This window comes from Bombus affinis, chromosome 7, assembly GCF_024516045.1.
Source record: "Bombus affinis isolate iyBomAffi1 chromosome 7, iyBomAffi1.2, whole genome shotgun sequence".
NCBI classification, from domain to species: domain Eukaryota; kingdom Metazoa; phylum Arthropoda; class Insecta; order Hymenoptera; family Apidae; genus Bombus; species Bombus affinis.
In genome coordinates this window covers 9,819,656-9,836,975 of record NC_066350.1, presented here as the reverse complement: position 1 = coordinate 9,836,975, position 17,320 = coordinate 9,819,656, and the positions used below count along the sequence as shown (strand labels likewise).

The 17,320-nt window shown below is 29.5% G+C and overlaps 5 protein-coding genes and 1 non-coding gene across 8 annotated transcripts; 1 reads left to right on the top strand and 5 right to left on the bottom strand.

Annotated features, from left to right (window-relative positions):
* Positions 1 to 526: 526 nt before the first annotated feature.
* On the bottom strand, positions 527 to 5,301 carry LOC126918647 (probable RNA-binding protein EIF1AD). Its single transcript, XM_050726790.1, has 3 exons — positions 5,143 to 5,301; positions 893 to 1,165; positions 527 to 823 (listed from the first exon to the last, which is right to left on the bottom strand). Exons 2-3 carry the CDS (start codon positions 1,157 to 1,159, stop codon positions 623 to 625), a joined length of 468 nt encoding a protein of 155 aa, XP_050582747.1. The 5' UTR covers positions 1,160 to 1,165; positions 5,143 to 5,301; the 3' UTR covers positions 527 to 622.
* Positions 1,172 to 5,136, bottom strand: LOC126918624 (DNA polymerase subunit gamma-1, mitochondrial). Its single transcript, XM_050726723.1, has one exon. It carries the CDS (start codon positions 5,031 to 5,033, stop codon positions 1,368 to 1,370), a length of 3,666 nt encoding a protein of 1,221 aa, XP_050582680.1. The 5' UTR covers positions 5,034 to 5,136; the 3' UTR covers positions 1,172 to 1,367.
* A 214-nt stretch (positions 5,302 to 5,515) lies between the features above and the next one.
* On the top strand, positions 5,516 to 11,537 carry LOC126918629 (uncharacterized). Of its 3 annotated transcripts, XM_050726729.1 has the most exons (13): positions 5,516 to 5,634; positions 5,873 to 6,024; positions 6,193 to 6,351; positions 6,432 to 6,533; positions 6,598 to 6,794; positions 7,036 to 7,119; positions 7,234 to 7,529; positions 7,691 to 7,783; positions 8,290 to 8,490; positions 8,561 to 9,163; positions 9,246 to 9,378; positions 9,461 to 9,680; positions 9,761 to 11,537. In XM_050726729.1, exons 1-13 carry the CDS (start codon positions 5,622 to 5,624, stop codon positions 10,337 to 10,339), a joined length of 2,832 nt encoding a protein of 943 aa, XP_050582686.1. In that variant the 5' UTR covers positions 5,516 to 5,621; the 3' UTR covers positions 10,340 to 11,537. The 3 variants fall into 3 exon arrangements, with proteins under 3 accessions (XP_050582686.1, XP_050582687.1, XP_050582688.1); XM_050726730.1 differs by lacking the exon at positions 7,691 to 7,783; XM_050726731.1 differs by lacking the exons at positions 7,036 to 7,119; positions 7,234 to 7,529; positions 7,691 to 7,783 and having other exon boundaries at positions 6,598 to 6,790.
* LOC126918636 (peptidyl-prolyl cis-trans isomerase D) lies at positions 11,292 to 13,982 on the bottom strand. Its single transcript, XM_050726746.1, has 7 exons — positions 13,845 to 13,982; positions 13,623 to 13,775; positions 13,354 to 13,491; positions 12,977 to 13,275; positions 12,762 to 12,896; positions 12,433 to 12,687; positions 11,292 to 12,367 (listed from the first exon to the last, which is right to left on the bottom strand). Exons 2-7 carry the CDS (start codon positions 13,705 to 13,707, stop codon positions 12,149 to 12,151), a joined length of 1,131 nt encoding a protein of 376 aa, XP_050582703.1. The 5' UTR covers positions 13,708 to 13,775; positions 13,845 to 13,982; the 3' UTR covers positions 11,292 to 12,148.
* Positions 13,983 to 14,344: 362 nt separating this feature from the next.
* Positions 14,345 to 14,416, bottom strand: Trnaq-cug (transfer RNA glutamine (anticodon CUG)). Its single transcript has one exon. It is a non-coding gene; the product is annotated as a tRNA-Gln (tRNA).
* A 192-nt stretch (positions 14,417 to 14,608) lies between these two features.
* Positions 14,609 to 17,020, bottom strand: LOC126918644 (NEDD4 family-interacting protein 1-like). Its single transcript, XM_050726764.1, has 6 exons — positions 16,843 to 17,020; positions 16,271 to 16,417; positions 16,069 to 16,209; positions 15,850 to 15,973; positions 15,582 to 15,767; positions 14,609 to 15,512 (listed from the first exon to the last, which is right to left on the bottom strand). Exons 1-6 carry the CDS (start codon positions 16,867 to 16,869, stop codon positions 15,409 to 15,411), a joined length of 729 nt encoding a protein of 242 aa, XP_050582721.1. The 5' UTR covers positions 16,870 to 17,020; the 3' UTR covers positions 14,609 to 15,408.
* Positions 17,021 to 17,320: the final 300 nt, after the last annotated feature.

Below are 17,320 nucleotides of genomic sequence, written 5' to 3'. Positions count from 1 at the left end.
GCATGTTCCTGTATGTACAGAAATTCATAAGAAATGCATATTTATTGTATCATATGCATATATGTATCGTATTATCTCGAATATGTATGATCATGAGTCATTAGTAGGAAAAGAATTTCCAATTTACGGAGAAGTAGTCAGATACGACGCATTTTGCGATTTATAAAATTTACAAGAGCGGTAAAAAAAGATAATCATTTTCGTGATATGTATTTGCGTTTAAAACTTCCTTTATTTGAGATTCCAGGAGCAATAAAACATTCGTTCCGGTAGCAAACATGTTTTTTGGAGAGCTTCCCTATATTGATTAGAGGAAAGAACACTAAAAATAAATAGGACTCTTCATTTTGTGACAGGAGGTAGAACACGCATCAAGTTGCAAAAATCATACTACTCGATAAGATTAATCAGACAATGCAACGATAATTTTTGCGATAACACACGTCTCCGTCAAACGGAGACATATTTTTTTTATTATGGTGAAAGAAAATTCGTTTAGCAACAAATATCACAATAACGTGTCAAATATCTTTAGAAAATCTTTATTATGTCGTTCAATAAACAAATTCTCATTTTCTTACATATAAATTACTTTATTATTTACAATAACATAATAAAAATATTAACAGGAGTCAGATTCGTCGGAACTCGTATCACTATTCTTATCTATCCTATTACTATTATGCAATAATCTATTTGTGTTTACAAAAAGATCGTCTTCTTCGTTATCATTCTCTCCATCGGTTATTTCTTGATTTGAATTGGGAATTTCATCGAATTCTTTGGGCCAGCAGTTTAGTTGTCGATACCATTTTTTATGTTCCTAGTAAAAAAATTTGTTTCTCAAAAAGTTACGTAGTTAATGTACAAATGCATTTACAGTTAACCATACTCGCGTTAATATCTTAACGATCTCAGCCTTCACTTTATCCCCTTCTAATATTGGTTCTACCAAGACAAAATCTCCCCGTTTTATCCAGATGTTTCTCCTAAACTTCACCGGCATCGATACAAGGTATTGAGATCCAGCTGGATCAGCAACTTCGTGAAGATTATTACCGCGCGACTGTATTATTCGAACAATCGATTGCATCTCGGTAGGGATGGTGAAATCCTGAATTTCATTAGTAACGTGTTTACGTTTAGTTGCTTTTGACATTTTAACCTGTAAATTCAAACGCAATAGGAATTTTATATCTATATTCATTCATTCATTTTAAAATGAAAAATATAATCGTTTTAATTCTGGGCTTTATCATTTATCGTTATAATTGGTAATGTTTTACTTCATTCGATTATTAACTTTATGCTTCATTAGTCTTTGGTTTAATTTCTTTTGATTTATATTTTTTATTCGGTACAATTATTCACTGTTTTACATCGTGCCACGATCCTAAAGAACCTTTAGATTTGTCTATAGCAGACCATACGTCCAAGCTCTCTCCCGAAGGAATCTCGTAACCATTTTTTAAGCCATAAGGATTCGACGGCGTAATACAATCATTATCAGGTTCTTTACGCAAAACAGTATCTACTTCTACGGAAGAAAAGAATGCTACTGACATCGGCAGATCGTTCATTCCAAGTCTTGAAGCGCAAAAAGATCGAGTTAAGAGATTCGTAATGTGCATAGCAAGTGCTGCATTGTACTTATACCGTGACGGTACCAAGTACCGCACTTCATCATGAAATGATAAACAGAATCTTATATTGTCCTTCATGAGCCATTTCATCGAGACTAACATTAAATGTAAGAAATCGACTGCTCCACTCTGAACTACCCAATTTACTTTAGTGGGTAAATATTTTTCGTTGTTTGTTGAACTTTCTAAAGCTGTAGTTAGCCTAGAGTTCAAGAAAGGTGTAACAGGATGAGGATTCTGAGCAATTTCTTCCAAACTATTAAACATTGCGGATTCCGAACCACCGACCCATTTACCTTTCTCAAATACCTTCGACAGTGATTTATCGTATAATTTTGATACTTTGTATGCCTCGTACGACGAATAATCTTTGTCTTCAAATTCGTCAATATATTCAGGCTTTAATCTATAAACCTTTTTGCCTTTGGTCATGGTAAACATTTTTCGTGACTTTAAAATAGCTTCGCTATCCGTCATACAAGGATTGAATTGTTTCAAGAGTGTTTCAGCAAACTTTTGACCAGCACCATAAATTCTAGCATAATTAATGATTTTGGCTTGGTTCCTGGAAATTCCAATTGCTTTAGCAGTAACGCTATGCATGTCAGTTTCGTTAGATTTGGTACCAATTAACGTCATCCAACCAAACGGCGTAGCTCCATGAATTTTTTTATAATAAGCATCTCCTATTATTGATGAAATCCACAGTTCCTGACTGTCAACATCGGCGCCAACAATATAATATCCTGGGGGCGCTTGAACCATTGCTCGTAATTCAGAACCGACACGTTCAGGATGAGCGTTAGATGCAGTCATCCAGGTAGGTTCTACTGCTCGCCTAGTCAATGTCCCGCACACAGCTACTATGGGTAAAATTGCCCCATAACGCATGGACGTTTTGGAATTTCTAACAGTACTTGGTAAATACGAATTTTCAAACCATACTGCAAACTGTGACATAATTCTATCCCTATTATTTCTCCAATATGAAACCATCCTCGCAATTTTCAAAATTTCTACAGCACTGGCATCTGAACTAGCCAATACATTCTCTGAAAATTTATTTAGAAAATCTCTGCTCAAAGGATTACCGACATTATTATCTTTCCCATCTTTGTGAGGCAATTTAAGAAAGTAACAGCAGTTATCTATATCCACATTGCACCAAAACGCGCTGCCTTTATAAATGTTGTATAATTCAGGTACAGGTTTCTCATTTTTGTTACGCCAAAATTCAGTTTTATGCAGATTATTTTGCACCTCTTTGTTAATGGTTAACGTCGTATACATTGTTTCATCAACTAAATCCTCCATTTTAGAAAAGGAACAGTGTGCCAAGAGCTGTCTTAATGGTACTTTAGTTTCGATATCTAAATTATTAGTATGAGGTACTAATATACCCCAACCTTTATCTCTTACATAATGCAAAGGATAACATTCCCATGTTAAATTTAAGAGCTTTGGAACAACATGTTTAGAAATGCTTATGTTTTGAGGGCCTGGAGACCAGTTTTCATCATTTACCTTAGGACAAAGTTTCCTATACCAAGCAGGATATCCTGGCATATGTCGTAACTTTGAAGGTAAAAACTTTCTTGTTTCCATCAAATAACCAAATTCTTTCTCTAAAGGATCTTCTTCTTCATCTTCGTCATCTGTTAAATAGCTCTGAATTTCTGTCTTTTTCTTCTCTTTTGTCTGTTGTGCTTTACATACTTGCCTAATCTTTGTTTTTGAATACTGTGCTTTTACTTTAAGTGTATGCGTACTCCAATCTTCATCCCACATCCATAAGTCTTCTTTATATTTTTCATTATGCATAAGTTCACAAACAGCATTAGCTCTTTTAGCAAGAATAACTTTAGTTTCATAATTTAAATCTTCAAATGTAGTCTCTGATTCATTTAAATATTTTTGCCAATTAGAATTTATTGGCAGATATGCTGTACCAATCTCTAACATCCCTGCCAAAGTAACAGGATGAGGAAATCTTTCCTCAAAGATAGGAAATAATTGGCGTAAAACATTATGAGTTGCAACTACATCATTTGCACAGTAACTCATCAAATAATTGAAGTCTTCTTTGATCTTTATCAAAGTCCCATTTACAAATATATCTCTAAATTCTTTATTTATTTCAGAACCACAGTAAAATTTATGAACTTCTGCTAAACTATTCAGTGATGTTTGTATTTGTAAATTCAGCTTCTCATCTGTATCCTTTTTAGAATTTAAAATTGTCCTTTGATAACTATTAATTCCACCAACACATATATGAAGAGACATTGTATCAATAAATCTTAATCCTGTTTGTTTTAACCAGTATTGTTCTTTAATTTTACTTCTGTCATATGATACATTATGACCAACTATAAGTTTTGGCTTTTTATGGAAAGAACTTAATTTTTTACCATTTTCGATAGCTGTACTTTCCATTGGTATTAGTTCATCTATACTAAACTGCTTACCTTCAAAATTTCTACTTAAACCATTTATTAAAGGTTTTGATACCCAGCCATACCATGCTTCATTACTTACTGCAGTTGCAAGTGTTGGTAGGGGGCTTTCTTTCATACAAACTTCCACATCAAAAATAATAGCATCTTCTAATGGGTGATCTACTTTTTGTACTCCATCAACGCTATATCTTGTCCAACCTTCATTTAATAACCATTGATTTGGCATTGGAGGAATATCTTTCATAATATTTTTTATAAGTTTTATGTAAGGTTTAATCTGTGTATTTGAAATATTATAAAAATGTTCTTCGATATTATCTCCTTCTAAAGGAGGTATTTTAATATTAACATCAGGAAGTCTACTTGCATCTTCAGTGTTTATCCCATACGAACGTAAATCTTTTTTTATAGCTTCTATTTCTTCCTTTGATATTTTTTCTTGTTTAGAAGAATTTTTAAATATTTGTTCATATAATGATTTTGGAAGCATTTGCATATTGATTTCGTTAATTCTTATATCACTGTCATTAGTTCTTTCATTATAAGTTTGTTTCTGATTATTTTCATTTTCTAATGTTTGTATATCTTTATGTTCTATTAAAGAATTTTTATAATTACTTTTTGCATTACCTATTAATGGATACAAACTCTGTTCAAAATTTTTAGGTATAACGGATAAATCTTCGTACTCCACACGTACTTGAGATTTATTTGGTAAAACAACTGAATTTTTAGCTATATAATCTTTATTCACATCATTTTCATGTTTTTGATTACACGTAGAAATATTCTCTGGTAAGGTTAGAAGCGGCTCACATTTCTTAATACTAATATTTCTTTTTTCAAATTGCTTGCCTTTAGTAACACTAACGTTACAATTTATAACATTAGATTTGTGTCTATTACACATATTAATTATGCGACGTTTCATTATTAATTTACTTCGTGCAACTTTTGTAATTTCATAGCAATGTTAACACGTGACTTTATTATCGTTACAAAAAAATTTTATTAACTAATTGTATTAAATAAAAACTTACCTATTGCTAATAATTATATTTTAGAAGATAATTCAAATTTTAAGCAAGTTAATGTTAAACAATAAATTTAACAAAATTAATGAAGTAGCTTCAAAAGTATTTTGAACTCTTAGATCGCCATATTTGATCCTCGTACGCGCAATTTCAAAATTGTTCGTATAAGTACCGTTCATCGTGATTGAAAAATCTATACTTTATAAACGTAATATTATTATATGTTAACTACATCTTCTTTTAATCAAGTAAGAATTGATTCTACATGATTAATATTAAATCTGTATTATATGAAAATATTATTAATGGAAATAAATACGATTAAAAAAAATATTAGTGTGGTATTATTTCCTCTGTTACCTGCATAAAATTATATATACAAACTAAAATTAATATTGCTATACTTTATAAATATCTGTTCTTATTAAATACTATAGTGATTACGACGACATCTTCATAGCGTCTACCAGATTTTTGTGTTCATCATGGCTTCGACGGGTTAGTGAAAATTTAATACTTGTATTATACAATTTTTATACAAACTATTTTCTTACAAATATCCTAAATATTCTTAAAACATATCGATTTTTTACAAGTTTTGTAAATTTAATTGATATATGCGTAAAAACAGTACAATTTCATTGTGGTCTTGCACTTTTGCACAGTTTTGACATTTTATGTTATTTAAAATTTAAATATTTAATTAATTAAATTAACAACAATTAAATTTATTTAGAATCCTTAGTATGCGATACACTCGATCTAAGCGGTCAAGGTTTGAAGAAACTTCCTCGTTGTCCGTCAGATGCAGATATCAGCACATTGATCATTGACGATAATGAGCTCCAGCGTCTCGATAATCTTGATTCTTATCATAGAATTACTAAGGTAATATGTTTGTGATAATATGTTATGTAAAACTAAATTTATGTATTTGTATTATATATATATGTCCTTATACTTTTCTTCTTTCATTCTACCCTATACATTTCAATCATACTTCTTAAGGTAGTAAACAAACGATTATTTAAAAGATTTATAATTAATTTATTTCAGCTATCAATAGTAAGGAATCAATTGCTTCGTATGTATGGGGTATCAAAGTTACATAATCTTGTAACTCTTAATTTAGCAAATAATGGTATCTTGACCATAGAAGGCATAAAGGATATGATAAATTTACAAACACTTTGCTTAGCTGGCAATAATATAAAGGTATAATAAATATAAGTGTGGTATATATATCTTCTAATAGCTGAATTGGTGAATCTTTATAATATTCTATTAATCTGCAGTCTATTGAACACCTGCACACAAATACCAAGCTGGAGCATTTAGATTTATCTGAAAATAGCATCAGTCATATTTCAGACATATCTTATCTACGAAATTTAAAGGTAATATTGATAAGAAACTATGTAATCTTTAACTCTAATATTATTAAAACTAACGGTATTTTAGGAACTGTTTTTACATAACAATCGCATAATAACATTAAGGCAATGTGAACGCTATTTACCTACTTCTCTAGAAACATTTACATTGTCAAACAATAACATTACAGATTTGAATGAAATGTCACATTTAGCTAATTTGAAAAATGTAGTCAATTTTTCAATTGCTAATAATCCATGTGTCAGTATGACAGGTAACAGTATGTATCCTTTTTATAATTGTATAATTTAAGTTAATATTTTCATTTAGATCTTAGAAGTCAATTAGTGATCCATAGCAAAAACTTCTTTACAAAATATTTTCTTATTATTCTGAATGTCATCACATAGAATTGTTCTTTATCAATAAAATATTATGCTTGTAGAATGCTAGGTACACATAAAACAAAATCATTCATACTAACTGTAGACCTACAGCTATAGCTTCTTAACAAATAGCTTATAGTGGTTTTGACTATCGACCTTTTGTTATCAATTGGTGTATGAGCTTGAAATCAATTGATGGCTATCATGTTGATCCTATTGAAAGGTGGGTGTCTTTCTAGACATATTGGTCATTTCATGTATAATATTATATAGAGACATGTATAATTTTATTCAGTTTTTGAAGAATTAAAATTTACTTGAAATGATGGCCACTCAGTTTAAAAGCAGAGTGGCTATATTCTCAGGGACGCGGTAGACAATTCCGTGTTGGCGAACATGCATTACTTGCACAGTATTTAGCATCTGTTTGCCCACTTTCTGGTGAATCCCTAGAAAATGAAACTGACAGGAAGCTAAGGCTAATTTTGAGTAAAGCACAACATCATCAACAGCAATTAAATCAACAAAGTGATACTGGAAGTGTGCACAGCTTAAGTAGCGTCGGAATGAGTCCTTCTCCGGCTACTAGGCGTAGACTTAGTCATAACAGGACAGGTTCTCCTAGACGTACCAGTGAGTTAATTAATCTTCCATTTCGTTCATTATTATTGCAAGTATAATATAAACTTTTGTACAGTTTTTCTTGTTACATTGATAAAACGTGGACTAGTAGTGATGTACACTTTCCAGTCGTCATGCACCTATATGTTCTAGTTATAATGTATTTTCTCTAGTTGCGCCAATGTTGACATACTATGAAGATAAATGCTTACAGTCACCAAAATTTTATGAAGCAAAGTACTGTGTGTGCCATTCGCCTTGTAAAGGTATCCAAAGTCAAAATCGAAATTAATCATACACGGCTATAACTGCATTGTAGACATGTGTAAAAATTTGAGACAAATATCATCTGTACTTTAGGAAGCTAATCAAAAATAAAAGTTAAATAATAATGTAATACATTATGTACAAATGTATGTTATGAACACATTTTGTCTTGGATTCGTGCACATGTTTATGTCTTCTGTGCCTAGTATATAGTACGTTATTAAGTGATTACGTTTTTAAGCTTATAGCGCAAATGACTTTGGAGAATGAAAAAAAGCAATGTTGTGATAACGATGCTAATTAGAAAATTTGTTTAGCAAATTAGTATTTGACGATTTGGAAATATATTTCACATAGTTCACATACTTTTTATATTGTTTGTCCTTAGTCAGATATTATTTGCATGCTTCTGCTATTGAAGTTAGTCATAAAGAACTCAAATACAATAAAATATGTAACAATACATGAAATTAACTACAAATACAAATGAATGGTATGATATTAGGTTCATCAAGAAATTCATTGAGAATGAGATCACCTGATAGAATGGTATCTAGTTGTCACACTGATGCTATAGTTTCTTCATGCCATACTTTATTAAGTGAAGATCAGGAATCATTGATGACTCAGAGTTTAGATCCAAATATGCTTTGTGGTACTTTAGCTAATAAGACTCCAAATACGGTTGTTTTGCAAGATACAGAAGGTAAGTAATGAATATTGCTGAGTTTTCATTCCTTAAATAAAAACGTATTAACTAAACATTTGCTTTTCAGAAACATCTAGTCCTCTGCAAGCTGCAACAAAATTAGTGCCAGTTCCTGAGTCTTTAATGAGTCCAGATTTTCGTCCACCATCTGGTCTTTCTCGAGTGTTAGCAAAAACTCCACCAAGCAAATTAACATCACCTTGTCAAATTACAATGCCAAGCAAGCTCATTTCTGATGGAGATGGCAAGGCTATTCCCATAATAAATACAGTAAATCCAATGGCTAAAACAAATCTTACTTCTATAAAAGCGAATGCACTTGTAAAAAGTAGTTCAGCAACAAATTGTGCTGTTGGAAAACCAAATATTGCAAAGCCTATTATTACAAATACTAGTACTAAATGTCCCCATAGTGTGAAAATCAATAATTATGTTCAAAGCAAAACATTGCCTGCAAAACGAAATACAAAAAATTCACCAAACTTAGGCAGAAATATACCAAGGCCAAAGAGTGCTAATGATAAAATTAAAACTAGTGTCATTAAAAGCAATGGAGATGGCGATGCAGATAATGCTACTCAAAGTAGTGATGAAGATAGTGAAGTATGTCAAGCGAAATTAGATAGCATTCGACATAGAGCTATTCAAAGAAGACAGGAAGATAATAAAGGTGATCCTCCTTTTCTTTATAATTATAAAAATAGGTCTTCCTAATAAATTAAGAAGCTTAATCATTTTTACTTTTAAAATAGATCAAGATGAAGCTGAGAAAGCAGCAATATGTATTCAAAGGATGTGGAGAGGATATCATACTAGGAATCTTAATAAAAAAGCAACCACTATATTGAAGACTATCGAAATGATAAGGACGAATAAATATATCCAGTATGGTTTTCATTTTCTCGTTAAATAAATGTAATACCGTTTTCAAAATATTGTATAATTTATGAATCTTCTTTTTTTTAAGGAAACTCTCTACTGATATGGAAGCTACTCGAACTGCGTTAGAAAGTGAACATAAATTACAGTTATTACAAATGCAAGCAATTAATGCATTGTGGAAGAAAGTTGTTAGTCTTCAACCTACTGCTAATCGAGATTCTACGAACACTGATAACGAAAATATTGCACAAAATGTAGACGTTGTAACTAATCTAGCACAAACATGTAATTTGTTGCATACTCAGGTAACATCAATTATATCTTTATAATCCGTTTTAGAATATTAGTAACATTTCTGTTATTTAAAAATCTGATATATGATTAGGTTCAACAATTACAAGATTCTATGTCAGAAATAAAACGATGTATGTCGAATATGCAAACAAAAGCCAATCTTATTGATAACGGTGTTGCAACACAAACGGAAATATCAGCAGTTCATACCCCAGCGGGCGAAGAAAATATGTTTCCTTATGCACGACCACATAGACCACAAACTTTGCCAATTCATCAAACGATTCATGAAGGGAATGAGAATAAAAGTTTTGCATCTAATTTAATTGATAATGTGTTAAAAAAAGTATCTCAGTCTACTGATACGACAGATGATGAAGTTAATACTGACATCTTAAACTCTAATGAAAATCCCGAATTATTGAACTCAACTGAACATCCTGACATGTTTAAAAGTTGTGAAGAGATTATAGAACCTGATTTCAAGGACATAGTGGAACATGATGTAAAACATGAATATGATGTAATTGATAATGCTGTTATAAACGGTGAAGTTTGTGAAGAAACACTATGTAAAGAGTTACACAATTTTATTGAAACAGAAATTACAACAGAAAATTGTGCAAATTTGGAAACGGGAAACAATTCAGAAGAAATTGAAAAGGAATAACTTTAATCTGAGGAGACATAGAAAAAGCAAAAACAAAATGAAGGTGCAAAGTTGAAAGACTTGAACAAAAATAGGAAGAAACAAATGTGAATTCCAATAGATAGTCTAACTCATGAATGGAATTAATACATTTTTAACTAAAAATACTCACTGTACATAGGTTCAGAGACTAGTCTTAATTATATTCAGGTAACAAAATTGAATGCTTTTAATTTCATTATGTCTCTAACATTTTAAAATCAAATCCATCACAATTAAAAGGATTATCACGAAATACATTTAAAAAAGAGAAAGCATCAAAAACAATTTTAAATAATCATGTCATTAAGTTGATACATTATATGATGTGCATCGTGATCATTGAAGCAATTTTGAAATTTTTCCGTCCACATATCTGGCTTTTAAAAAGTTCACCGATGTACAAAGTGTGTATTAAGAATGTTAAATGTCTCACAAAAAGCTTTGCTCCTTCTTTAAAAGATCATCATAGAAATATTACTGTACAGGAAAAACCATGCATTCAATGTCATGAAGTCCAAAGTTATTCGTCAATTCTCAGATTGAAGTATTTATAAGAATACAAGAGAGAATTTTGATATATAAGTGCATTCCTTATTAACAGTAGAACATTTTTTAAGTTTTGTTAAAAAATTTCTTGGATAATGTTACCTAGATAGCTATTATTTTTATGCATTTATTTTCTTATTTATTTATCTATTTATTAAAAATTATGAACCCTAGAAAAAATTAATATTACTGCAAAATGTAGGTAATAATGAAAACATTTTTAATCTAGTCACTGCAAAAGCTCCTGCATATAATTACTGTAGATATTAACTAAAACTTGTTACATAGGTATACAGTGTTATTAAAACAAATAAGATCTTTCAACGAAAACAAGTACTTGTTAAAAGGCGTGAGTTTTTGTTTATGACAAAGAGCGCTGTAATAATTCTTTTAAATGTGTGTATATTGCTTGAGTTTTATTATTAAAAACATTTAAATACAATAAATCGCTGCTACTATAAGAATATTATTACAATGAAAGAAACTATATGTGAGCTCCTATTAAAACTATATCTTATATTTATTTTGTGTGACATACGTCCGCTAGGTGTCACGTACATAAGACACTTCAATGCTCAGAATTGTTAAGAACTTAATATAAATGTTAAATAAATAAGTCATATACATTGAATACATGTTTATAACAATATTTACTTTTATATCATTAACTTCTGTATATAATCTATACATGCATTATTTTTTTTCATAATGTCATAAAAGTTTGCATCTGATACATTATTTTAAGTTATGAAAAAAATAATTAAATGTGATCGAATTTATATAAAGAAAGTTTGCTATACAAAACGGATACTTGATGTGATATAAGTATGCTTCATATGTTCCTTTCATACTTAGTAACGTTCAACAAGGCATATAGAAAATAATATATTTTTAACAGAACAATGTTCACGATAATATTCTCAACACATGTGATTACAGTATACTATGGTTTTGTTTCTTTTGTACACATTACACAAAGATTGTTATTGGATAATAAAAATACTTAAATCAGAGAAAGCTAAAAATAAGTACAAGTATTTATTTAAACATTATGTTCAAATTTACTACTATCTTTATGTAAAAAATATTTAAATAGTTTTAGCTAACACGCATACAATTACTTTTACAATTACTTACAAAGTTTCTTAGACAACATTACTATTGTATATAAAAATGTGTGTATGTATGATTTTAAATATATAAAAAATTTTATATTTACATTTTTTTATAAAATACTTTTTTTCATTTAAACATTTTTTGGCAAGAAGCTCTCTCAATAACTAAATAGGAATTCATAACTCTTTTAACTTTATCAATTTCTAACAAAATATCTTTATTATTAGGAGATTCTAATAATGCTTGCTGTAAATCTGCTAAACCTAAATCATATTCATTTAGTCCCATGTACGCTTGACTTCTACGAAATAATGCTTTACTGTTATTCTGATTTATTTGTAAAACCTAAATTAAAAATTGTTATTAAACAATAGTTTAAAGTACTTATACTAAATTCAATTAAATCTTACCTCTGAACAAAGCTTTAAAGCTTCGCGATGACTCTTTTGCTTTAATTTAACAGCTGCAAGATTAAGTAATAGAGTTACTTTAGTATTCACTATTGATTCATTGGAAGAATCTGGTACATCTACTGTCTTCATCATCCATTTGTAATAGCGTAATGCTTTCTTATACTTCCTGCCTGCATCTACATAATTTTTTCGTAAAAAATAATAATTTCCCGAATCTTTTATCTTCTGAATAACATCCATTATATACTTGTACTATAAATATCCATGAATGTTCATTAGAAAAGCAATTCTTTTCTAAGCATATATGCCTATAATAAGATCCTTACATCTTGTCTTTTAATATTTTTAGAATAATCCCAATCTTCTGGCCATGGGGTAAATACATCCTCTGTACCATCATTCTCTTCCAATTCCCAATTTTGATTATGTTTCAACTCTCCGCAGTCAAATATATGTATTTTCTATAATAAAAAATATTCATATAATTGTTAATAATTTAAACAAGGTACAAAAGATATCTACGTAAAACATATATGCTAACCTGAACTGGTACATCCTGAATTGTTTTAGCTCTGGATACTTCTAATACAACACCCATTCCTTTCAAAACTTTACCAAATACGACATTAGTATTATCTAGATGTGTCGTGGCTGAAACAGTAATTATAAACTGAGAACTGTTGCTGTTTGGATAACCCTCATTTACCATGCTCAATAATCCTCCTGATGAATGAGAGAGCACAAAGTTTTCATCCTCAAATTGTGTTCCATATATACTTTCTCCACTTGTACCATTAAAATTTATTATATCTCCACCTTGGACCATGAACTGTGATAACACTGAACGATACAAAACTTTTTTCATTAAATATATTATTTTATATTACCTTTAAAAAAAGTTAATTCTTTTTGTTATACCTTTATGAAATATTGATCCTTTGTAATGTAACTTTTTGCCATTGATTCCAATACCTTTTTCTCCAGTACATAGTGCACGAAAATTTTCAGCTGTTCGAGGTACAACATCTTTAAAAAGCTCTATCACAATTCTCCCAGCTGTATCATAGTATCATATAAATTATTTTTAAAATTCTAATGAAATGAAATGTAAAACAGAACAATAATACAAACACTGAAAGTTAGAAATTGACTAATATCCTTTTATAATTCTAATCTTCGTACATTACCTTTTTCTGATTCAATTGCTATATCTAAAAACACGATTGGATTTTTTTTACAGTTACTGTTCTGATTCCTTAGCGAATCTCCCATATTTTAATTAATATATATCCATATATAAAATGGGTTTTCAAAATTTCGTTTGCTAGCTAATTCTAATTCTACAAATGAATTATAGCATAGAGTTAACATCGTATGAAATTTTATGTTATACGAACTGAAATACCGACCTTAGTAAAATCATCAATTTCGTTGGCGCTTCCTACAACTCAAAACGGTGAATTTAGAAATTATATTCTGCATTATCAACAAAATTGACTACTAGATATAATTGAAATACTAAAGTGAAGATTAAGAGAATATATAGGTTTTTATTCATATTACACAAAGATACAGAATAAGCGTGACATTTTTTTGTGCCCTACGATTTAGGGGAGTCACTTGAGCTCCTTGTTATTTTCATGTCACATGCACCTTTATCAACAGATATTAAAACTTTAACTGTGGTATTGCATCTACATCAGATCTTATATATGACTATATTATATTCTGTCGATAACAATTCTTGTATCACTTATCGTTATCTCATTTCCAAATTTCTAATATTCACTTTTTTATTTTAGCTAACAAAATTTAGAAAAATATTATGAAGAACTATTATAACATTTTACAAGATTTCATAAAAAAATCTATTGGATTCTTTTCCCACTATAATAGCAAAAACAAACTTAGGTCCCACCGAGATTTGAACTCGGATCGCTGGATTCAGAGTCCAGAGTGCTAACCATTACACCATGGGACCTCTGAGACCATTATTTCACTTACATAATATAATAGTTAAATATTTTTATTAAAAAAAATTAGTTGTATCTGAATACTGATTGCTTTGTATATTTTACCATCGTAATATATTTTATAATAATTTAAAGCTGAGTTAAAAATTAATACAGAAAAATATATTTACATAACAATGGATAAAAAAGTATAAGACATATTAGCTTTTTATATTGTTGTAATAAGTATATAACAATGAAGTTTCTGACAATATAACATATAATGTATATAGATTCGCAGCAATTCTTTTATACATTTATGTGTGTACATATACACACATATATACATAACCACACATATGTATAATTTATGAGTAACTTATATTTTTAAATTCAATAAGGATCCTCTCTATAAATTATAGTAATATACAAACAAGCAATGCAGATTATCAATATATAGATCATATTCAAAATTCTAGAAGCTTACCTAGTACTAGAAGGTATTACACAATATCACTATTAGAATTTTTATACTTCAATATCTGTCTACGGACAATGGTTATATGTTTCTTCTTAGAAAATAAATTCTTTTACTCATAATTCCAATTTTATATGTAATAAATTTACATATATCCCAGATGTCACGAAACAATTCTTATGTATATCTATTCGTACAAATGAACAACATGTAAATAATATTTCACATTAAAGCATTGTCCATACTATTTGAGCAATAAAAATTTACAGTTTATTTTATCTATGTGATACTAATACATAAAATAGTGTGCAGAAGTTATCTTATTTCTGTTTTTACCTTGCACTGTTTATCACATACATAAGCAAATTTGGCAAATAGTCTTAATAACTTTAATTTCTTTTTCTAATAATAGAATAGTACGTAGCCAATATTAAGTAATATATATTTTTAGAGGGTGTAGATTATATATTATATAAATACAACCCCAGATAGAAATGCTGTTTGTTCTAAAGCCAAGTTAGATAAAAGTGCAAATTTAATGGCTTAATAAAAAAAGAGTAAGCGTTCCTGAGCACTTCCAGGTAGTAGTCTCCAACCACGTTTGATGTTCAAATATTGAATAATAGCACGTGCACAAATCAAAACTCCTAAAAATTAAATGTAGCACATATATTAATGTAAATATTTAGAAGTAGTGTCAATAACAAAATACTAACCAAATCCCATTATCAACCACCATAGCCATGAATTTTCACGTGATGCAAGATCAGTGGAATGTTTAACAATAAATGTCCATTTTGACAAAGACAAACCAAAACCAGACAGTGCTCCATATCGAGATGCAATTGTATGACAGAAGCACATCATTAGTAAAAATCCGATCCAATTAAAACAAAATGCAACTGTCATTGGAATATACATTATTTAGATATAAGTGTAATAGAAAAATATATATAATATGCAGGTATATATTATTCAATTTACCCAAAAATGCTGTAAAGAACATAAAATCAGTGCCAAGTAAAGTACTCTCTGGATCTCCTTCTACAACTTCAGTATCTATAGCCAATATTGTTAAAGGCCTTGCTGGTGTTCTAATATTTTCAGGCTATAAAAATGTTATTCAATTGTATAATATACATTTGATTTTTAAAAGGATATTATAATTAATTAGTAACAGTACCATGTAATTAAATCAATTACCATGTGGATTTGAGGGTAAGGTTCTCCTTGCAATGTTTTCTCACGTTGTACTTCCTCATAACTAGGTAATTTTGTGGCAACTTCATAAGGTGGTGGCGCTGAAAAATCTGCCTTTGGAGGTGGAATGTCTTCTCCTCCAGTCTATAATCATAATCTCCTTAATAATAATTTTCCATAATGTAAAACAAAATTTGTATCGTACCATACGGTCTTCAATTGAAGTTTGTGCTGCAGCAATGTTTCCCGAATTGATTGTATCATTTTGTATAACTGATACAGACACAGCTAGTGCAGGTACTTCATTTTGGGATGATGGTTCCTCATTTAAGTTACTGTTTGTTTGTGGAGGCTAAAATTAAATTACTCATCTTTAATATTCTTTATCAATAAAAGATTTCAAATAATTAAAGATATGAAATATTGTTTATATTTTGATTAAAAATATTATTTTTTATATAATTCCAGTGTTGAGGTAATTAAAACAATATAACAAAGTATAAGGTTCTTTTTATTTTATTGTTTTTATTTTATTTAATCTCTTATTCTAAATCACTCTTTAAAAACAAATGAGGATCATTGCGGACAATGTTTTTATCGGCATTTTCATGTCAGTATTTGTGCATAACGTGTATTATAATACATAGAAGTATTATTTTACGCATGTGAAATATGTTTACCAAATAAAAGGTATACTGGCAATCAGAGACAAATTGTAAATTGTTCATTAGAGCCTTTGAAATATTTATTACGATCAGCATCATTTATGAAACATACCATATTGTAATGAATATTACTATCCATTCCTGGTGAAATTTATTCGAAGCGCGGTATATTATTTTGATTACGTAGAAGAAATCAAAGATACTATTTTCGTACGTACTGCTGCTTTCTAAGCCAGCAAAAGTTCTTACAATCGATGGCTGACAGCTGGCAAGGCTGTATCGCCGTGACCTTAGATTTCCTTATACTTTCACGTCTATCATTTTCATACCTTTATCAGACACTGAATATTTTCCTGTTACTTGTTAATAAATATTTCTTTTATTGATAGAATTTTTATTTTTAATTTTAGATATCATTTTATTCATTTATTTCAAATTTTGTATAAAATAATTATAAGTTCGAAGACAAATTTTGATTGGTTATTCATAAGACGATGTTGAGAATTAGGTTGTAGGACGGGAATCTAACAAATCTGAATTTTTCCTGTTAGCGGAAGTAAGCAATTACAAGTTAATACTATTTAAATGTT